This window comes from Stegostoma tigrinum, chromosome 18 (assembly GCF_030684315.1).
Source record: "Stegostoma tigrinum isolate sSteTig4 chromosome 18, sSteTig4.hap1, whole genome shotgun sequence".
Lineage (NCBI taxonomy): Eukaryota > Metazoa > Chordata > Chondrichthyes > Orectolobiformes > Stegostomatidae > Stegostoma > Stegostoma tigrinum.
This window is the reverse complement of record NC_081371.1, coordinates 47130931-47154527: the sequence shown is the minus strand read 5'-3', so window position 1 is coordinate 47154527 and position 23597 is coordinate 47130931. Positions and strand designations below refer to the sequence as shown.

The following is a 23597-nucleotide window of genomic DNA, read 5'->3' as shown; positions in this document are numbered from 1 at the left end:
TGGTCTAACAGACCATTCAGTTTAAAGGCATTTAGAGATGGACAACTAATACTTGCCTTGCCAGTGACTCCCACTTCTTTTGGAAGAATAATACAAATTTGGGTACATGCTGGCTGTTCAGTTAACTATTGGAATGATGCATGTCTGTTGTACTTGCCTTGTTTTATAAAGATCTATCAGACTTAGACTTGGAGATAGCAAGAACTGCAGATGCTGAAGGCAGAGAAAACACATTGTGAAGCTAGGGGAACACAGCAGGTCAGGTAGTATCAGAGGAGTAGGAAAATTGATTTTTCGGGTCAGGGCCCTTCTTCAGAACTCTTAAAGGGGTTCCAACCCAAAACATCAACTTTCTGATGTTGCCTGACCTGCTGTGTTCCTCCAGTTCCACATTGTGTTGTCTCAGATTTACACTTGACAGGACTTGAACCCTTCAGGACTCAAGAGCCATGTAAGTCATCTTAGTACAAAAGTAAAATATTGCAGATGTTGGAAAACTGAATTAAAAATTGTCAAATGTTGGCTAGGCAGCATCAGTGGTGCAAAAGATGCTGGCTGCCCTGAATAAAAGCATGCTGTTAATTCCACTAATATTCAGGAGAATGGTTTCAGCATTTTAGTTCCAATTCCTGTCAGTAAGAAATCACTGCAAGTACTTGGACTGAAAAATGACCTGATCTATACTAAACTGGAGAGTTAGATGAGCTGAAAGCATGATTGAGTATGCACCCACAATGCCTTGAGGCAGTGCATCCAAATCCTAACCATTTTCTACACAAAAAGGGGTTTCACTTTTTTGTTGCTTTTCTGCCGATCATCTTGTCTTGGTATTCTCTGGATCTCGACCTTTGTACGAGTTTCAAGTCTCTATCTACCTTGACTAGTTCCCCTCGTTATTTGTGAACACTTTTATCTAATCTCTCAACCTTCCCTAGGATGGGAAGTACTTTTTGAAGTGTAGGTTTTCTCCTGCTGTTCTGTTCTTCCTGCCAAAGGGACGAGTTCACATTTTCACGCATTAGACTCCATCTGCCAAAGGGAGGTAGTTGCTCTGAGATCTTTCACATCTGCAAGATGTGTCAGCTCTGATAGTGCTGGATGTGGACTGTCAACCTCGATACAGTGGGCCTCCTAACGTGTCAAAAGTCGCCTTTAGAAAGCAGATTTTGGATTTTATATAAAATCTGCGAAGACTGCATCAGTTATGGGCTCAAGACTCTGGATTGGGTCTTGAACCTATCAATTCTCCTGTTTCCGACGCAACATAATAGCCACAGAAAAAATTATTTTTAATAAACTTCACAACAAGACGTCGACGGGATCCATAAACTGCCGGCTGCTGTCACCCAAATAACATCCAGCGCCATACTGCAAGCAGTGTCCGTTTTTTTTGGGGGGGGGAGGCATAGAGTGGCGGACCGGCGGAAGTGTGTCCGTGGGGGGAGGTATTGAGTGGCGGACCGGCGGAAGTGTGTCCGTGGGGGGAGGTATTGAGTGGCGGACCGGCGGAAGTGTGTCCGTGGGGGGAGGTATTGAGCGCCGGGCCGCCATGGAGGTCGCTCCTGGTCCAAGGAGAGCCGGTAAAAATGATGATAAAGATAAAGGTAAATGAAGAATTGGAGGAGGTCAGGTCTGCGGCGGGGTTGGGGAGGATTTCTGAACCAAAAAAAAACATACAAAGAGTTGTGGAAATCTGAAGTAAAAACCAAATTGCTGGAGAATCTGAGGTAACAAGGTGTAGAGCTGGAGGAGCCGAGCAGGAAGGCTGATGGTTCGGGCCTCGACCCACCTTCAGAAACTGAGCTCGAGGAGCTCACCAGGTTTCTGGCAGCATCTGTGGTGAGAGAAACAAAGTTAGTGTTTCGGGCCCAGTGACTCTCCTTCGGAATTTCAGTGATTTCTGTTTTTGTTGGGGATTTCTGAAGCCGGCCTGGCCTTGGGGGAGGCTCCATTTGTGGGTTAGGTTGGGTCCGGGGCGGGGGGGATGCGTAGACCCGGTGGACGAAGATTTTGTGAAGTCTTTGTTGCCGTTTACTTTATCCTGATTCGGAAGTTGATTCCTGAAATGTTCCTGAGCAGAGTCACTCGTTTTAACGAGCTTCTCCATCACTCCGCGACCTAAACTGCTGCCAAACCAGGTTTCCGCTTAAAAATTACCCTCATTTGTCACTATACTTACTGTCCAGATCCTAAAATTTTTGATCTTGTCGTGCTGGCATTGATATTTCTCACCATCACTTTAAATAAGTGCCCTTATTTAAAGGGGACAATTTCTTCAATTTACCCTGCCCAGACTGCTCTTGAATTTGAACACCTTGGTGAAATTTCTCCTCAACTTAACAGCCTAAGCATTTCCAGTCTTTATTCATTATTCTTCATGAGCAGGTACCATTGGTAAGGCCAACGTTTGTTGCACCTCCTTTGAATTGCTTGAAGTAGTATATGAATCAGAACAGGAGTAGGCCATTCAGCTATTCAAACCTATTCTGCCATTTAATGAGATCATAGCTTTCTGATTGAAACCTCATTCACATTCACAGTTACAACTGACAGCCTTTCAATTCCTTGCAGAACAACAAACTCTCTACCTCTATCTTAAAAATAGTCAAGGAATCTGCTTCACTGCCTTTTCAGGAAGAGAGTTCTGGCGAGACATGACCTCTGAGAGGCCAGTTAAGAATCGACCACATTACTCCAAGGCACATGTAGGCCTGATTGGGTAAGGATGTTAGTGAACCAGATGTGTTTTTACAACAATTGATTAGTTCTCTGGTCACCATTACTGAGACCAGCTTATAATTCCAAATATAACTGCCGAAATTTAAATTCCACCAGGTGCCACTTCGGGATTTGGGCCCATGTCACCAGCACACTGGCCTAGGTCTCTGGATCACTAACCCAGCGATTTAACCGTGACATCACCATCTCCACAGCGCCCCCCCCCCCCACCCAGCTGAATTTCTTCATCCATGAAATCATTCTCATTATTTTTTCCAAACCCTTCACTTCTATTCCAGAACGTGATGCTGAGGATAGGCCATTATACTCCAGTTAAAAGGGAACCAGTGTTTTATAGTGGTTTATCAAAAGTCATGCCAGTGTCAAGACTTCCCATGATAGCCTCTAATGAAGAACCTGCCATCAAAACCACCTTGCTTTTATATTCTGTCTCTCTTATGATTGGCCAAATGGCTTCCTTCTGTGCCATAACTATTATGTGATCATTTGTTCAGTGCGTGTTAATTTTGCCCAGGATTATCAGTTCTAAACTCGTTCCCATCACTCACTTTAAACTGACTGGTCTGTTGTCACTAGATTTATCTTTTACATCCTTTTTGAGCAAGGGTGCAACAGTTGCAGTTATCCAGTATACCTCTGAGATACTCCAGTATTTGTTGAGGTTGAGATTATGGCCAATATCACCTCAGTTTTCTCCACTACTTCCATCATCTATGGATGCATCCTCGTGACTTACCACCTTTTCATCCTTTCTTACTGCATCTCTTTGTCAACATCTGTACGTATCCACGATCCTGCTTAACTCCTCTTTCACTATGACTTTACTAACAGCATCTTCCTTGATAAAGACTGATTCAAAGTATTCTTAGCATTCGTGCTTTAATCCTTAATTAGGTTTTACTCTTCTTACACTTTTACTGCTTGTGTACTTATCAGAAACTTCTGGATTCTTTTCTTTTTCGTTAATTACTAGTTTTTACTTTATTCAATCTCTTTGCTGCACTTCTTTTCTCACTTTACATCTAAACTTTCTAAAATTATCCTGATTTTCACTTCTGTTATTAACCTGATAGTTGTTATGTCATTTTCCGATTGTCAATCTTTTGTAAATTGGGGCCTCTCACTTTTTTTGTACTACTGGTTGGCCCTTGTGGTAATGTGCCACTGGACTGTGTTTTTCTCATCTTTAAGGACAACCCATTGCTACATTGAAGTTTTGCATGCAAATCATTAATCCTAGTTTGTCTGATTTGTATCTGTTCTTGACCCACTGAAACTGTCCCTTGTCCAATTCAGTGTTTATATTTTTAATTGCTCCAGTTTGAACATTTTAATACTATGATTGTGGTTCTCCAAAAGTTCCCTAACTGACATTTGCCCCGACTTATTTCCTGAAGAGTACAGTTGAAGAATCGTACAATACAGAAGAAACTCCATAGCCCATTGAGTTTTCCCAAACACATTTCTGAAATTCTCTTCCCACTCTGCCTTTACTGTCCTCATCTACATGAGGATCAATAATATCCCCTATTACAGGGCTTCTTAAATGGGGTTTGGCACCTTGAACAAAATCATGAGTTCAGGTAGCAATGACCTACATCACTGATCTACACTCTCATTGGTCTTCTCCTCCTCCCTCCTTGCCCACCCCCTACAGCCCACTGAGTCAGATGATCATTTTTAAGCCTTGAAATGGGATCACAGTCGGAATTGGCATTGGAAGCAATGCTTCAGTACAATGACTTCATTGTTCATGCACTTCTCTTGCAAGTAAAGTAATTCTCTCAAGACTGTAATTTGCAGCATATCTCCTCCATTCTGATCGTCAGTGGTCTGCACCAGACACCCACTAACATAATCGCAGCTCTACTGTCTCTTCGAGCAACAGCACTTGAGAGAGGGAGTGTGAGAAGAAAACACTCTGAAAGAACATTCCAGCCCTTGCCAATGTTATTGTTTACCACCTCCTGGATAAATGCTGCTGCAGTTGATACCATTATGACAGCCCATGTGTACATCGCACTTGTAATGCACAATGTCCTGACGTGCTCTCGCTGTCTTTCTCTCACATGTGCTGTCTCTGAACCCAATTGGGAGTCATGTCCAAGAGGGGAAAGGACAGTGAGAACAATATGCTGCAATAGTCAATCCTTCTTCTTCTTTCTCTTCGTATTTAAGTTATCTTAATAAATATTGCCTAGAGTTTAGAGAAGTTGGGTGGGTGCCTTGTAAAATTTCTGTTCTGAAATGAATGAGCTCTGAGATCTTGTCTCCTAAAGGTGAATTACTACTACTCACTTTGTGTCCTTTCCAACGCAAACTTGCAAAATATTTCTTCATCTGTCAGAAGAGAGTATCGCTAGACTATTAATCCAGAAAGCCAGATAATGTTCTGGGATTTGGGTTCAATTCCCATTATGGCAGGTGGTGAATTGAAATTCAATAAATTTCTGGAATTAAGAATTTAATGATGATCAAGAAACTGTTGTTGATTGTCGGAAAAACCCATCTGATTTACCAATGTCCTTTAGGACAATTACAGCTTGGGAATAAATGCTGGTCTAGCCAACAATGTCCAGTTTCTGTGAATGAATAAACTTTTTAAAATGAAGAATTAATAAATGCAGTACGCCCTACTATAACAGTGAAGAGATTTGATTTTGTGCATGAAATGTTAATAATTATAACTCAAGTTTTGGGCAGTTAAAACCTTGCTGCATTCAAACAAATTCAAAAAGGCTTTTAATTTACAAGGCTGTTGAGCAGAATGTTACTGTATTGACTCTGTGTGAATGGTGAATGTTGTGTAATTTGTAGTTGTTAATCAGTGGGTTTTATTCCGCAGTGGATGAAACGGAGCTGCTGACAGTACCTGAAGGATGGAAGGAGGAACCGTTCACCAAAATGGACAATATTCATGGCCTTTTGGAGGACAGCAGTTTTGCTACTCTGTTCCCTAAATACAGGGAGGCCTATCTGAAAGAATGTTGGCCCTTGGTGCAAAACACTCTGAAAGAACATGTAAGCCCTTTCCAGTATTCTTGTTACCTCCTACACCTGTATAAGTGCTGTTACAGCTGTTATCATTATGACAGCTAATGTGTAAGTAGCACTTTTAATGTGCCATGTGCCAAAGGTAATGATCAGACAAATTTGACAGTGTGTCACAGGTGGAGATATTAAGTCAAGTGACTGAAACCCTGCTCAAAGGCTTTGCTTTTAAGGAGAGTCCTTAAGAGAGAAGAGGTTTAGAGAAGGAATTCCAGGCCTTGAGAATACAGGCAGTGATGTGCTGAAGACTGGGGATTTGTAAGAAGCTTGAATTGCAGGAATGTGAAGATATGAAGGGATTGTAGGGCCACTAGAGTTTATAAAGATATTTATGGAAATACACCATCTTCTGCATGGGGATCTCATAATAGATTGAAATGAAACAAAATGGCAATTACTGGTAATCTGTTCAACTATTCATCTCGGGTGATTTAGTCTTTTGTAAGGCGTAAGACTGACATTAAATCCCAAACCTTGTGCTTTACGACTCAGAAAGATAAGGGTTACACATGCTTGGGAACACTACACCCTCACACCGTCCTGACTTGGAGCTGCATTGTTATATCCTCACTATGGCTAGGTCAGAATTCTGGAAGCCCCTCCTAAATAGCTTATTTACTGCTTGAGTTAAATGCGTTGTAGGAGATGGTTCACCACCACCTTCTCGGGCAATTGGGGATGGACAATAAGTGCTGACCCAGCCAGCAACATCCGGATCTGAAGAACATATTTTCAAAATACAAGACTCAAAAATATGGATGCTGATGTATAGCGGAAAAGTACTTTTGGATGTTGCCAATTAGAGAGAGACTTTGGCAAAGTTTTTTGTGTTGTACTCATCAGGGCAAATGTGAATAATAAATTTTAAACAATCATAATACATAATACAAGAGAAAAGTGGAAGGATTGGTTGGCAAGTTGACCGTGAATGGCTAAGGCATTGCCAATCTCTTTCTCTTTGACAACACTGGCTAATCAGTGCCCTTGCCAGCCGAGCATTCCCCTGTACTCCTGCAGTATAAATTGTTGTGACCTATTTCTCATTCTTGTGTTTGTCCTGGCCAATATAAGACAAAAAGCTTTGGCATGTCTCTTCTTTTCCCAGCAACATTCAAGCCCTGCGCTGTTCAATTGAATACATTTGGCCTTAAGTCCTATCATTGCACTAAGTGTCTCAGAGTCAAGGTCACAAGGGATTTTTCTTGAATTTGAGCAAACTTCAGATTTAAACGGATAGGACAGGGCGCAAGTCAGTTAAGTTTGGAATGCTGAAACTGGTTAAACTGAAGTGATTTGTTTTTAAAAACAAAACATTATGATGGTTCTAAAGTATGAAAATGTCACAAGGCTGTACACATGAGGATGGTGGGATTGGTCTCAGTTGATGCATTTTGTGCAGCAATATGCTTGGATCTAACTCAATTTTAATCTTGACTTTAAGCCCTATAACATTTTTAATCGAGTTTGAGATTTTAAATTTCTATAATTAAGAACCTGCAAATGTTGAACATCTGAAACAGACTTGAAAATTCTTGACACTCAACAAGTCAAATATGTGTGGAGAGAGAAACAGTGTTAATGTTTTTCATGCACTCCCTCCCCATTGTGCCTGACCTGTTGAGCTTCACAGCATTCTTTGGATTTGGATAATGCTAAATCCATAGTAAAATGTCTATTCTTATGTGCAAAGTAGTTGTATTTGCTTGAATACATGTTGGTTATAATCTCTCATTTATTTAGTATATTACAGCTACATTAGATTTGATTGAAGGCAGTATGACTGTTACCACTACTAAGAAGACATTCGATCCATATATCATCATTAAAGCCAGGGATTTGATCAAACTTTTAGCGAGAAGTGTTCCTTTTGAGCAAGTGAGTAGCACAACTATTAAAGAATACCTTTAATTGAATCACTGATGTCATAACAGGTTTTTTTAATTGTGAAGGCAGAACACACAAAATAAAAGTGACATTTAAAATGAGCATTCCCAGAGAGAAACGCACACCAAAATTTGGGATGCCTTTCCCCGTGTCTTTCTGTCATTTACTTTAGTTGCTGGAAGTTTCTGTGAACAAGCATCTGAATAACTGGCTGGATCTTGTAACTTGCATGCAAGCTTGTAAAATGAACCAGGTGTATCCTGCTTAAAGTTGGTGGAGAGGGAGGTTCTGACGTGGATATTTAGTGTGTTGAACTGTGACTCCTGTTGCTTTCTATTCTAGGCTGAACGTATTTTTCAGGATGATGTGACATGTGACATAATTAAAATTGGATCATTGGTTAGAAACCGAGAACGATTTGTGAAAAGAAGGCTAAGACTTATTGGGCCGAAAGGATCAACACTTAAGGTATAAATATATTCGTCTGTTGTTGAGCAGTGGATCTTCCTTCCAGGATTTATCTCACAGCTCAGATACAAGAACGATTTCCTGGCCTGAATATGGTAATTAAATTTTAAGCAAATCGGATAAGTTCCTTGGCCACAAAAAACTGAATAATCCACAAATGACAAGAGATTATCAGTGTAACAATTTAAAACTAATGTTACAGGGAGCAACATTTTATACTGTGGGGAAATAAAAAGAGTGCGATAAAATGTTGGTCTTTTTTGCATTAGCAAATGCCCTGATGGTGTAGAGCTTCAAAGAATTGTGTCTTTTCTCAGCAGCGCTCAAAGTCTGTGCTACCAAACTAGTGTTTGTGTGGTAAAGATTATCTGACTAGGTATGTGGGAATGAAGAGAAATCCATGCCTAACGCATCACACAAAGAAAAAGCAGCTCCATAGTCAGATGCTGGTTAATCATTTCAATTGAAAAATAAAGATCCTGTAGATCAATTCAGGCAGCAGAGTAGACTGAACATGCTGAAATGGCTGGGACAGTTTGTTTATATCATGGATAACAACATGTAGAGCTGGATGAACACAGCAGGTCAAGCAGCATCATAGGAGCAGGAAGGCTAACGTTTTGGGCCTAGACCCTTCATCAGAAAGGGTCTAGGCCCGAAACATCAGCCTTCCTGCTCCTCTGATGCTGTTTAGCCTGCCGTGTGCATCCAGTTCTACACCTTTGTTATCTTGGATTCTCCAACATCTGCAATTCCTATTATCTCTTGTTTATATCGTGTTTGTGTTAAAGAATGTTGGTGGTCAGTGTTTGGGCTTCTGAATCCTGGGTGTATTTTTCTTCCACGGACTCAAGTTCTGTTTAAGGGGAAAGCTGCTGTGCTATCAGTGGTGCAGGGTGGGAGTAGAGTAAGAAAGGTGGACATAGAAGATGAAACATTTTATCATGTTAATGAAGGGCAGGACAGTCACGAGCAGATATATTTCTCCTGTTCCTTAGGTATGTAAATTTGTTGTAAGATAGCAGAAATCCTCTTGCAAATTTATTTTATAAATGCTGAAACAACACGCTTTTCTGAAGAATGAAATGCTATGAAAATGGTTTTCATTTGAGTAAGGAGCCTTTGAGTTGCTATCATTACAAAAAAAGTGATTAAAACAACTGGTGTGTAGCTCTGGAGGATTATTACACTGATTTTGGTGTTTCACTTCATGTCTGTGGGAGTGAATTTTTGGAATATATTGATGACGTTCCCTTGGTACTGCATACTGCTTGTTTGGGGCTTGAAGAACATTAATGGTGTTTAGCTGTTTAACTTGGGTTACTCTTATGGGCCCCTCTGGAAATTCAGATAATTGTAACTGATTCTAGATTCTTCCAGAAAATTAGAAATCAACAAATTTTTGCAGATTAAATTTCATGATTAAACACTTCTGCATTCTGCAAAGATCCCTGATAGGACTGAGTCACCTCAGCCCAACAGTTAAATTCTTTGAATCTTGCTAAAAGTGAGACATGTTGCCAAAGCATTATCTTGCATTCCTCAGCTGCCCAGTCTCTTGTAAAATTCAAAAGAAACGTATATGATTTCCTCATTTTCCTTTACCTAGAGAAAACAGGCCCCTCCATATATTGGAATGTTACTTCAGGGATGCATGACTGAGCCACATTGCGAGCTATATTCATTACCTTAAATCACTTGTTAGTGTACCTATTGGTGCACTTGGGCTATTTTGGTATAGTTCATTGTTCTTTTCTCCGTAGCAACTTAACATCATTCTTGACACACCAACCAGTCAGCACCCTTTACTCCTGTTGAACAAACTGTTTGAAATTTGGCATTCTTTCATTTGTCATAGAGCCATACAGCATGAAAACAGCCCCTTCGGTCCAACTCATCTGTACCGACCAAGCTTCCCAATCTAAACTAGGCTCATTTGGCTGGTATCGCTCTAAACCTTTCCTATTCACGTACATGTCCAAACGTCTTTTAAATGTTCTAACTGCATCTGCATCTACCATTTTCTCTAACAGTTTATCCCACACACACTCATCGGGTTAGGGATGGTTTGTAAGACAAAAAGCTTCAGTAATTTTTTTCACCAAGATTCTAGTTCCATGCTACCATGCCAGCCTATTAGTTAAAACATTATTTAATGATAGCCTGATGTTGGGGATACCAGGAAGCCAAAACAATTAGATTTCATTACATTAAAGCTTCAAATAGCAACCCCCCAGAGAAACAGATGGCATAGTTTTACATGATACCCTTGCAAAACAATATCTTCTGAGTTACCAGGAGCAGAGTCATGGGTGATGAGGGTGCTTTGTTTGACAATTTACTGTTATTAATGGATTCCTTCTGCTGTGTCTCCTACTCATAGGCTTTAGAGCTGTTGACCAATTGCTATATCATGGTACAAGGGAATACTGTGTCTGCCTTAGGACCATATACAGGGCTGAAAGAGGTGAGTAAATTGGACTGAGGGTGTGCTCTGCAATCAGACCTGGTGCTTTTCCTCACAATGCTGTTTGTAACTTTTCATTAGCTGTTCATTAATCTACTTTCTTTAACCTTTATTTTGAGCTTCTTCCGTGCAATCCTATCTGGCTCTTTTGTAAATTACGTAAACCGTTTTAGAATGGCAGTGTTCATTCAGAAACGAACCAATGCTTGATAAGTACTTAAATTGCTAAAGGCTACACCGTTGTCTCTTAATACTGAGACTTGGCAAAACACTCCATGTTAAGCAATCACTATAAAGCTCCATTACTACATTGTTCAATGAGAAAAAAAGGCCCATCATTTTTGGGCCACCGGGAAATGAACAGTAAGTGTAGCCCTGCCAGGGTGGGAACAGGTAAAAATAATTCAGCCTTTTACCACTTACAGTTAAATACTAATGCCCTAATATTTTCACATTTCCAGGTGAGAAAAGTAGTCACCGATACCATGAAGAACATACACCCAATCTACAATATCAAGGTATTGATTATATGAAAAAAAAAGTGAAATTTCACATGGTATGTTCAGGATTGTTGCATTAAGTCTACACTGGCAGTCTGCCAGTAATCCAGTTGGACCAAATCCTCCTCTTTATTCCTGTAACCTGCAGATTTTAGTCAAGTGCTTATCCAGTTTTACCTTAAAATAATTCATCATCTCTTCCACCACCCTCAGAGGCTTAGATTTTCAGGTTATGACCACTCACTGAGAAAAGAAATGTTCCTTATAATTCCATCTCACCTGCACCCATCAATGATCTGACTGAATAGCATAGCAGGGTCAGTGGGCTGATCGGCCTACTTCTGTTCCTATGTTCACTTGGTATCCCTTACCAAAAACATATTGGCCTGTGTCCTCTTGACCTGCACCATTGGTAATGGGAACTGTTTAATCCAAAGCTGTCATTATCTTGCAAATCCCTATCAGCACCTTCTCATCTGTAATGAGAAATCCTGCGTGTTTTCAATTATACCTGTGCTTCACAGGGATATTAAAATAAGACTGGGGGAAGAACAATGTACTGGCAACCTCTGAGAACTGGCTAACGGACTTAAAATGGACAGTGTATTAACAAATGGATCATTCTTGGATTGTCTGTGACCAGTGGAGCACTGAGAGATAGGATTTATGATCACTTGGAAAGCACAGTTTAGTTTGTGAGGGGTAGATCATGCCTCACAAACCTTATTGAATTCTTTGAAGAGGTGGCCAAACACGTGGATGAAGGTGGAGCAATAGATGTGGTATACATGGGTTTAAGTAAGAGGTTTGATAAGGTTCCCCATGGTAGGCTCATGCAGAGGGTAAGGAGGCATGGGACAGGGGGAAATGTGGGAGATTGGATTCAGAATTGGCTGACCCTTAGAAGACAAAGTATCCAACATGGTTCTCAGTTACGAGTGGCGTACCACAAAGATTTTTTCTGGGTCCTTTTCTATTTGTGATTTGGATGAAGGAGTGGAAGGGTGGATTAGCAAGTTCACGGACAATACGAAGGTGGGTCACGTTGTGGACAGTGCAGAGGGCTGTTCTAGGTTACAAAGTGACATTGATAGGCTGAGAAGTGGCAGATGGAGTTTAACCCTGAAAAGTGTGGGTGATTCATTTTGGGGGAAAGACAAACTTGAAAGCAGAATACAGGGTTAACGGAAAGATTCTTGACAGTGTGGAGGATCAGAGGGATCTTGGGGTTCATGTTCACAGTTCCCTGAAAGCTGCCACCCAGGTGGATAGAGTTGTTAAGAAGGCATATGGTGTGTAGGTGTTCATTAATAGACGGATTGAGTTCAAGAGCCGTGAAGTTATGCCTCAGCTATACAAATGCCTGGTTCGGCCACATCTGGAGTATTAGAACATAGAACAGTACAGCACAGAACAGGCCCTTCAGCCCACAATGTTGTGCCGACCATTGATCCTCATGTATGCACCCTCAAATTTCTGTGACCATATACATGTCCAGCAGTCTCTTAAATGACCCCAATGACCTTGCTTCCACAACTGCTGCTGGCAATGCATTCCATGCTCTCACAACTCTCTGCGTAAAGAACCTGCCTCTGACATCCCCTCGATACTTTCCACCAACCAGCTTAAAACTATGACCCCTTGTGCTAGCCATTTCTGCCCTGGGAAATAGTCTCTGGCTATCAACTCTATCTATGCCTCTCATTATCTTGTATACCTCAATTAGATCCCCTCTCCTCCTCCTTTTCTCCAATGAAAAGAGACCAAGCTCAGTCAACCTCTCTTCATAAGATAAGCCCTCCAGTCCAGGCAGCATCCTGGTAAACCTCCTCTGAACCCTCTCCAAAGCATCCACATCTTTCCTATAATAGGGCGACCAGAACTGGACGCAGTATTCCAAGTGCGGTCTAACCAAAGTTTTATAGAGCTGCAACAAGATCTCATGACTCTTAAACTCAATCCCCCTGTTAATGAAAGCCAAAACACCATATGCTTTCTTAACAACCCTGTCCACTTGGGTGGCCATTTTAAGGGATCTATGTATCTGCACACCAAGATCCCTCTGTTCCTCCACGCTGCCAAGAATCCTATCCTTAATCCTGTACTCAGCTTTCAAATTCGACCTTCCAAAATGCATCACCTCGCATTTATCCAGGTTGAACTCCATCTGCCACCTCTCGGCCCATCTCTGCATCCTGTCAATGTCCCGCTGCAGCCTACAACAGCCCTCTACACTGTCAACGACACCTCCGACCTTTGTGTCGTCTGCAAACTTGCTGACCCATCCTTCAATTCCCTCGTCCAAGTCATTAATAAAAATTACAAACAGTAGAGGCCCAAGGACAGAGCCCTGTGGAACTCCACTCACCACTGACTTCCAGGCAGAATAATTTCCTTCTACTACCACTCGCTGTCTTCTGTTAGCCAGCCAATTCTGTATCCAAGCAGCTAAGTTCCCCTGTATCCCATTCCTCCTGACCTTCTGAATGAGCCTACCATGGGGAACCTTATCAAATGCCTTACTGAAGTCCATATACACCACATCCACAGCTCGACCCTCATCAACCTTTCTAGTCACAACTATTGTGTCCATTTCTGGTCGTCTCATTACAGGAAAGATGTGGAGGCGTTGGAAGGCTGAGAGGTGACTTGATAGAACTGCACGAAATGATTGGAGGTATAGATAGACAGCCAGAGACCTTTTCCTAGGGTGGAGGTAGCTTTTACGAGGGGACATTATTTTAAAGTGAAAGGAGGTAGATATCGGGGTGATGTCAGAGGTAGGTTCTTTACTCAGAGTGGTAGGGGCATGGAATGCATTGCCGGAGAGGGTAGTGGGGTTGGCCTCATTAGGGGCATTTAAGCAGCTATAAGATAGGTATATGGATGATAGTGTAAGGTAGCGGTGGAGGCTAGATAGACCTTAGGATTAGGGTTAAAGTTCGGCACAACATCATGGGCCGAAGAACATGGAACTGTACAGGTTCTATGAGAAAATCAGTGCCTGGGCTCCATCTGTTTATTGATATCTGCGATTGAGATGTGGTGATTGAGTGCAATATTTACAAGCTTTCAAATGTCACAAAACGAGATGTAAGTGTGAATTGTGAGAAGGATGCAAAGATGCTTCAAGGAGATTTGGAGAGACTGAAGTGATTAGACAAAAAAACTATTGGCAGACAGAACACAATGTGAAGAAGTGTGAGGGTATTCAATTTGCTGGAAAGAGACAACATTTCTTTAGTGGTGAGTGGTTAAACTCAAAGGGGCCTGTATGTCCTTGTTGGTGTGTCACAAAGTTAGCAGGCAGGTACAGCAAGCACTAAAGAAGGTAAATGTTATGTTGGCCTAAATCCCAAGACAGTTTGAGTAAAGGAATGTAGTCTTGTTGCAGTTATATAATGGAGCCTTGGTGAGACAATACCCAGAGTCTTGTGTGCAGTTTTAGTTTCCTCCCTAATATGTAAAAAAAATACTTACCAAGGAGGGAATGCACCAAAGGTTCACCAATTCCTGAGCTGCAGAGCCTGTCCTGTGAGGAAAGATTACATAGACTGGGCCTGTATTTTCTGAAGTTTAGAAGAATGATTTAGAAGAGGTGATCTACGCTCCCTGTAAGTTTTTCTGCTGCTCCAGAACCAAAAGTCAATGTGTTGGCATGCCGACTGCATAGAAACTTTGGCTGGGCAGCTGTGATCTATCGAACCTGTGAAATTCTTGCACAGGTGAAGAGAGTAAATACAGAAAAGATGTTTTCCCTGGATTTGGATTGGGAGTGTCTCAAACCAGGGAACATAGTCTCATAATAAGGGGCAGACCATTTAGGACTGAGATGTGGAGGAATTTCTGCAATTCTCTGCCCGAGACTCCTGTGGAGGCTGAGTCACTGAGTACATTCAAGACTGAAATTGATGGTTTTTCTCCATAGTGAAATATCACGATACATCATGGGGATAGTGTAGCAAAATGGAGTTAAATCTCCTTATGACAGCATTTTGACAACCCTTTGTGCTGCTAGCACTAAGTTCTCCATACTGATTTCCCAGCTTTTGGAAAGAAATCTTTTTATTTTCCTCTTAAACCTAGATGCTTATGAAATTTTCATTCTGTTTCAGTTAGCACAGACCTAGTCTTTCAGTTTTCCTGGGCAGATTTCCTTGTCACAGATATTGTATGTGTTTTACCGGTACCTGTATCCTCCAGCATTGCCCAAATAATATATCATTTGAAATTGTTTCCTAACCCAGGAATGTATTCTTAATGGGAGACTGTGTATCCATTCTTTTTTTCCCCCCACTTTGTTCATAGTGTTTCCATTTAAATCTAATACTCATTTTCTTCCTTTCTCCAGAGGATTATACTTCAACGTAGTTCATGTTGAACTTCATTTAGTTTCACAGCTGACATCGTTTGCTGTGTATTCACTGTCAGTTTGCCAGATAGCCCTCTTCTTTTCGTATTGTACTGAATTTTCTATAATAGATCTTAAACTGGGATTACAGGGGATAAAACAGAAGTTGCTGGAAAAGCTCGGCAGGTCTAGCAGCATCTGTGAAGGAAAAAACAGTTAATGTTTTGGGTCCAGTGACCCTGCCTAGATTCTGAGGACGGGGCACCAGACTGGAAATGTTAACTCTGTTTTTGCTTTTGCAGCTGCTGCCAGACCTGCTGAGCTTTTCCAGCAATTTCTGTTTTGTTTCTTGGTTTAGAGCATCTGCAGTTCTTTTGTTTTTTATTTGGGATTACAGCAGGCATTGTTTTAACTGGAATAAAGACTGAAAATACTCTTGAGTTTCATAGCATTGGTGGAGACAGAAACAAGTGTCAATGTTTGAGACTTTCTTTAGTTCTGAGGAAAGGTTTTTGGTCAGAAATGACAGCCCCGTTTGCACATAGATGCTTCTTTGACGTGCTGAGTATTTGTGGCATTTAAATTTAGACTTCACTGTATCTTCCTTTCTTAAAAAAAGGACTAGAGATCTTTTGTGTGTAGAATTGTTTCCTTCTTTGGGTGACTGTTTCCGAGACTTTAGTCATACTTGCATGTTTCAACTGCAAAAAATACTGTGTTCTTTTCAAAAGACGTTGATGATTAAACGAGAATTAGCAAAAGATGCAGAGCTTAGAACACAGAACTGGGAGAGGTTTCTGCCCACGTTCAAGCACAAGAACCTAAACAAACGGAAACAACCCCAGAAGAGGAGGATAAAGAAGGAGTATACGCCTTTCCCACCACCACAACCAGAAAGCAAGGTAGGTGCTGATAGGCACAATGGGCTGAACGATCTCCTGTGCAGCAGCATTCACTGATAATTTGTGAGTCCATCCTTAAGCTGATGCTCTTGTCTGTTTGATGTCTGTTTGATGTCTGAATGTTTCCTAGAAGTGTTCCCAGAGATTGAAATAACCCCTGTCACCAGCAAGTGCACCACAAATAACCTATTGGGTGTGAACCACTACATTCAGGACTAAGGCCCTGAATGTAAATAAAGGAAACTACAATGTTGTGAGCTGACTATGCTAAATCAGAGATATTACTTTTAAAGAGATGACAGGTAGTGGCAAACATTTTAAGAATGCATGGAGGTACTATAACAATTGTTCATTCCGGTCTGTAACAAAAGTAAAACAGGAAAAGTGGCCTGACCGTTGCTAACAAACAAAATTTAGGGATTGTTTTAGATCCAAGGAGGAGGGCACTTACGCCATCCCAAAAAAAGCAACAGACTTGACAATGCAGAGCAGTATAAAGTAATAGTCAGTATGCCTCCAGTGAAGTATTGGTGTTTTGTTCTGCTTGTTATTTGTATGCCTTGGTTTGCTGGGGGTGGTTGGAACTGGAACTGATGTACAATATGTTTGTCGATAGAGTTTCAGTTGGAATTTCCTGACATGTCTCTGTTTGACTTGTGCTACTATGGATGTGTTTTCTCAGTCAAATTTGTGTCCTACTTTATCGGCATGTGTCGAGACCAGTGAGATTTGTTTGTGTATCCTTATTGTCAGTTTTCATCCAGTTTGGCCAACGTAAATTTTCTCCCAGTCCTTGCAGGGTATTTTGTATATCCATTCCTTTTATCGGACCCAGAATAGGGCAGCAGAGTGGTGAAGATTTGCATCAGTGCAGTCACTGCTTCCGGGTGGCTTGCTGAGGGGCTGTTGTCAAGTGACAGTCTCCCTGTGCCACATGCCAGTGAGGCTAGAAACAGGAAGAGAGGTACAGCTCAACATGTGACTGAACAGATGGTGTAGGAGGGAGGGATTTCTTCCAGGGCAGGTGTGACCTGTACAAGAAGGACTGGCACAAATATTCTGGCTGGGAGGTTTGATGGTGTTACTCTGGAGGATTTAAACTAGCTTGGCAAGGGGGTGGGAACTAGAGCAAAGGTGAATTGACTGAAAGGGAACTAGAAATTAGGGCCAATAAGATTCAGAGGAAGAGGAGGCAGGGTGTGGTTACTGATCAAAGCAGGACTGGGGGACTGAATGGCATCTGTTTCAATGTGAGAAGTGTAACAGGTAAGGCAGGTAATTTAGGGTTTGGTTAGTACCTGGAACTATGATGGTGTTGCTATTACAAAGACTTGGTTAAGGGAGGGACAAGATTGGCAGCTTAAAGTTCCAGGCGGGGTACAAGGAGATATAAAATGGACGGGTGAGTTGCCGTACTGTGAGAGGACACCACAGATGGCTCACATAGCGAGGCAATGGTGGTAGAGCTCAGGAACAGGAAGGGTGCAATTACAGTATTTGAGGTTTACTGTCGGCCTCCCAACAGCCAGTGGGAGATAGAAGAACATATGTAGGCAGAATTTGGCAAGATGTAAAAGTAACAGGTTGTCATCACGGGTGATTTTAATTTCCCATATATTGACTGAGACTCACTCAGTACTTAGGGTGCGGATGGGGCAGAGTTTGTAAGGAATATATAGATAGCCCTTTCCTATTTGGACTAGTATGGGGGAATAAGCCAAACTTAACTGACTTGCGCCCTGTCCTATCCGTAGTAGGGGAGCAGCTTGGGAACAGTGATCATAATTCAATAAACTTTAAGGTACTGATGGATAAAGATAAGTGGAGTTGTGAGATGATGGGGGAAGGGGGGGGGAGAAGAGAGCAGGGAATAGGAGGCTAATTACAAAAATATAACAGGACCTGAAGAATGTAAAGTGGAGGCAGATGTTTGAGGGTAAATCAGCATCTGGTATGGGGGAGGCTTTCAAGTGTAATTTGCTGGGAACCTGGGACTGGTAAGGATGAAGGATAAGTACGGCAAGTTTAAGGAACGTTGGATAAATGAGAGATATGAGCCTAGTTGAAAAGAAAAGGAAGCATTTGTCAAGCCTAGGAGGTTGGAACACACAAAGCAAGGGTGGAATCCATATATAAAGAGCAGGATGTTGGCCCATTCAAGGACAGGGAAGGGACTGTGTGGAACCAGAGGAAATGGATGAGGTATTAATTGAGTACTTTTGCATCAGTATTCACCCTTGTGAAGGATGGGGAAGCAAGTGTAGATAATTTGTGTCATGGTGATATCAAAAGGGAGGAGGTAGTGGTGTGGGGAGTTCTTCAAAAACATTAAGATAGACATGTCCCCAGGGCCTAAGGGGATATACCCCAGAATACTGAGTCGAGAGAGGAAATTGCTGGGGCTTTGAGAAATCTTTGCTCATGGACCTCCCCTGGAGCCAGTGAGGATACATTGGAAAATAGCCGATGTTGTTCATTCGTTCAAGAGAGGTGGTAAGAATAATCTAGCTAATTACAGGCCGGTGAGCCTTATGTCAGTGGTAGGGAAATTATTGGAGAGGATTCTGAGAGAGAATTTACTCCCCCTTGGAAATAAGTGGATGTATTAGTGGGAGGCAACATGGTTTTGTGAAGGGAGGTCGTGTCTCTCTAACTTATTTGAGCAAGTGACAAAAATGATCGAGGCGAGGTAGGACAGTGGATGTTGTCTACATGGACTTCAGTGAAGCCTTTGATAAAGTCCCTCATGGAAGGCTGATACAGAAGGTAAAGTTAAAGTTAGAGTCAGAGGTGAGCTTGAAAGATGAATAAAAAAACTGGCTTAGTTCTAGAAGAGAGAGGGTGGCAGTGTAAGGGTCTGTTTCTGCATGAGGGGCTGTGACTAGAGGCATTCCTCAGGGATCAGTGCTGGGGCCTGTGCTATTTGTAATATATACCTGGATTTGGAGGAAAATGTAACTGGTCTGATTAGTAATTTTACGGATGATACAAAGGTTGGTGGAGTTGCGGAAAGCAGTGTGGACCATCAGGATACAGAGTGGTTGGTGACTTGAGTAGAGAGATGGCAAATGGGGTAATGCATTTTGGAAAGTCTAATCCAGATGGGAAAATATACAGTAAATGGCAGAATCCTGAAGAGTACTGATAGGCTGAGGGATCTGGGTGTACAGGTACACAGGTGGAGAAGGTAGTCAATACGGCATGCTTGCCTTCATCAGCCAGGGCATTGAGTTTAAAAAGTGGCAGGTAATGTTGCAGCTCTATAGAACCTTAGTTGGGCTGCATTTAGAATTGTGTTCAGTTCTAGGTACCACACTGCCAGAAGGTTGTAGTGGCTTTGGTGAGGATACAGAAAAGATTTACCAGGATGGTGCCTGGTATGGACGGTAGGAGCTGAGGGGTTGGACTCACTGGAATGAGGAAGGTTGAGGGGAACCTGAGAGAGGTCTACAAGATTATGAAGGGGACATAGTTTAAGGGTGCTGTTTGAGGCAAGGTTTTTGAGAGGGTGAGGGGTGCCTGGAACTCACTGCCAGGGGAGGCAGTGGAAACAGATACGGTAGTGACTTTTAAAAGGATGTCTTGACAAATACATGAAAATGGGAATAGAGGGATATGGTCCCCATAAGGGTAGGGGGTTTTAGTAGCTTGTCTGCAGGGTCAAAGGGCCTGATCCTGTGCTGGAATTTTCTTAACTCCAGATAAATGCTCCTGTCCTGTTTTGCACAATTCTGGGTTGCTGCAGTGTATTTGGAGTATTCTTGCAGTCATCATTGATGTACAGTAGGATGACTAGTAGGTTAGGCAACTGAACAGATGAAGAGAAATTTAGTCATGAGTGGAGATGCAGTGGAAAATAATCAGAACTTTAAGCAATTATGGTTAGAAATCATTATTCAGGGTCTGCTGCTTTGAAAGATTAAAGATGTTTAAAAACAAGATTCTGTGCAAACACGGTTGCATGAAGTATGTTTCTACATCTACCTTGCTATAATTTGCACCTGTTTAAATATTTCAACAGTCTCTTGCTTGCGGAACCCCACCAACCTAAAAGCATTTACCAACTTAGATGCTTTGTTTTTTTGATTATATCATGTGAAATGGTTTACCACATTAATGGCACTTGTATAATAGCAAGTTCAACTTTGAAAAGTTCATTTGAAACTAATCTTTTAGTTTGAGACTAACTATGGTGGCGTTCTATTGTTTGTTCTTAATGGTTTGCTGAATTTATCATCCAGATTGATCGGGAGCTAGCCACTGGTGAATACTTCCTCAGAGAGAAGGACAAGAGGAAGAAGAAGTTGCATGAAACAAAGGTATGAATTTTGAATATTTGTTACAGATAGAAAAAAGAAACCACTTACCAGACTCTGAGGGTGTGGGTTCAAGTCCCAGAGCAGTACATGAGGGAATGTTGGAAATGTTACCTTTTGAATGAATGACCAAGGCCACATTTGTCCTTCTGATAGAGATGAAAACACCCCACAACATGGGAGAAGTGCACAGTGATTATCCTCTATCAAATACCCTCACTGCTTAGCCGTTAGCAACGTTATAAGTTTTCTGTATTCAGATTTGCTGCTGCACTTTCTACTAGTGATCAAACTTCTACTGGATGGCCACTCAACTCCTAACCTCATTACAGCCTTGGTTCAAACACAGACAAAAGGAGCTGAATTCCAGAGATTAGGCACGAGTGACAGCCTTTGACATCAAAGCTGCATTCTACTATGTGGCATAAAGGGGCAAACTCTGAGTCATACCTAACATATAGGAAGATGATCATGTTTGTGGGAGGTCAGTCATCTCCGCTCCAGGACATCTCTGCAGGAGTTCCTCAGGGTAGTGTCCGGGCCTGACCATCATCAGCTGCTTTATGAATGACCTTCCCTCCATCACAAGGTCAGAACAGGGGATGTTCGTTGTGTAATTACACAATGTTGAGCACCATTTGTGACTTCTCAGTTACTAAACCAGTTTGAATGTTACAAGATCTGAACAATATCCAGGCTTGGGGTGACAAGAGGCAAGTGACATTGATGCCACACAAATGCCAGGCTATGACTATCACCCATCTAACCAACGTCTCTTGGTAACACCACTGAATATCATCACCCCCACTGTCAGCATCTGGGGGTTATCAACCAGAAACTCTGACAACTCAACACAAACACTGGCTACAAAAGCAGGTCAGAGGCTAGGAATACTACAGCAAATAACTCACCTCCTGACTCCCTGGAGTCTGACCAACATCTACAAGGCACAAGTCAGGAGCATGATGGAATACTCACTTGCTCTGCTGGGTGCAGTTCCAAAAATAGTCAAAAAAGGTTGACACCATCCAGGACAAAGCAGCCTGCTTGATTGGCACCAGATCCACTCCCTCCACCACCAATGCTCAGTAGCAGCAGTGTGCATTATCTACGAGATGCACTATAGAAATTCACCAAAGATCCTTAGGCAGAACATTGTGGGCTGAAGGGCCTGTTCTGTGCTGTACTGTTCTATGTTCTATTCCAAACGTACGACCACTTCCATATAGAAGGACAACGGTAGCTGATATAGGGAAATACCACCACCTGCAAGACTCTCCCCATTCCTTCATTGCTGCTGTGTCAATCATGGACTGGAGCGCTTCAAGAAGCTAGTTCCCCACCACCTTCAAGGACAACTAGGGACAGGCAATAATTGTTCGTCAGCCAGCAATGCTGACATCCCACAAATGAGTTTTTAGAAAATGCTATACAAATGCAAGTCTTTTACAAAATGTGCTGGAAAAGCTTTTACACTGGATGGTTGTTCTTAATTGTTTTGCCCAGGTAAAAGAAGCAGAGGCAGCAGCCAGGCAAAAGGAAGAAAGAAATAAAGCTTTTATTCCTCCTAAAGAAAAACCTGCTGTTAAAGTGAAAAAAGGTAACTGGCTTACATTCTGTTTTATGTGGTCAGAGAAATTAATCAAGTTATATCTCAATGATAATTTATGGTGCTCTGTACAATAATTTGCGCTTAAGAACAGCAGGATGGCGTAGCTAAATACATAGGCACATGCCATGGGTAAAACCTAGAAGTTCACTGGTTTTCCTTGAAATTAGAGGGTTATTTTGCTCCAACCCTTGGGCCGTGGCAGCAAATGATGCTTCCTTAAATTATGAGCTAAACTTTCAACAATTTTATGGGTTAGCACCATTAAAGGGAGTGACCTTATTGTATTCCATCTCATGTCATGTAGTGCAATAATACAGCAGTAATACTCCAGGCCAGGAGGCCACCATCTCAGTGTGTCATGACACACCTGAACAGGTAGATTACCTACAATGAATTTAAGATTTTCTGGGGAAAAATAATTTGGTATATTGGTGTACATGCATGGTTAAATTTTGATGCAGATGGGGCCAGAAAGGAAAGTTTGTATAATCAGATTTGTATGTTTTTGCTAAAAAATCCTCATTTCGTCTAGCTGCAGAAGCAAAAGTTAACATTGAAGCTCTTAAAGAAAAAGTGAGAACTGCCAAGAAAAAGAAGCTAGGAGCCCCAGCAGTGGAGGAAATTGCTCAGAAAATAGCTCAAAAGAAGAAGAAATAAATTGACTCTTCCAGTTCTCCCTATGCTTTTGACAAACTGTTGGAATAATTAATTCAGACAATGTCACTGTTGGTCAAGCAGGGCTTCAACGTTACATCATTTTAATTGTTACATGCAAGTGGCCAAGAAAAATAAATTGTTCATTCTGTCTGACCGATGCCGAAGGAACAAGCACATGGTCCTGTTCATGATTTCCTCACCTAATTCAGTAGGACTGTTAGATATTTGTCTGTGCAAGGATCCTGACAGGGTTTCTGAAATGACAATATAGAAGAAGAATTCATCTCAATCCCTATGTTACAACTGATTTTAACAAATAGTAAAATCTTGCAGGCAAGTGCAATCAATCAATGTGTTACAAGTTTGCTTGGATTCTGTCCTTTGAGCTTCATTATTTCCACAGATAAGCAAGATGAAAATTTGGTTTAAGATTGAATGAATGGTGTACGCAAATGTTCAGAGATATTTCTATTTTGTACTAGAGGTTTATGTTATATAATACCATAACTTTGTTTTATACATCACTGTTCATTAAATCTGTATACCTGTGTCTTAAATGTTCAAAAATGGTATGCTATTTTAGAATCAAAGTTGGCAGCACAAAGGCAACTTGCTCCATGTTTTCTCAGGTCAAAACACAAGTCACCAAT

The 23597-nt window shown here is 41.6% G+C and overlaps 1 protein-coding gene across 2 annotated transcripts; it reads left to right on the top strand.

The window, feature by feature from the left end:
• The first annotated feature begins 1482 nt into the window (after nt 1-1482).
• On the top strand, nt 1483-23504 carry krr1 (KRR1 small subunit processome component homolog). 2 transcript variants are annotated; one of them, XM_059652506.1, is made up of 10 exons: nt 1483-1604; nt 5585-5760; nt 7531-7665; nt 8017-8142; nt 10526-10609; nt 11071-11127; nt 16192-16362; nt 20604-20681; nt 22185-22278; nt 22829-23504. In XM_059652506.1, exons 1-10 carry the CDS (start codon nt 1550-1552, stop codon nt 22945-22947), a joined length of 1095 nt encoding a protein of 364 aa, XP_059508489.1. In that variant the 5' UTR covers nt 1483-1549; the 3' UTR covers nt 22948-23504. The 2 variants fall into 2 exon arrangements, with proteins under 2 accessions (XP_059508489.1, XP_048404795.1); XM_048548838.2 differs by having other exon boundaries at nt 22823-23504.
• The last annotated feature ends 93 nt before the right edge of the window (nt 23505-23597 follow it).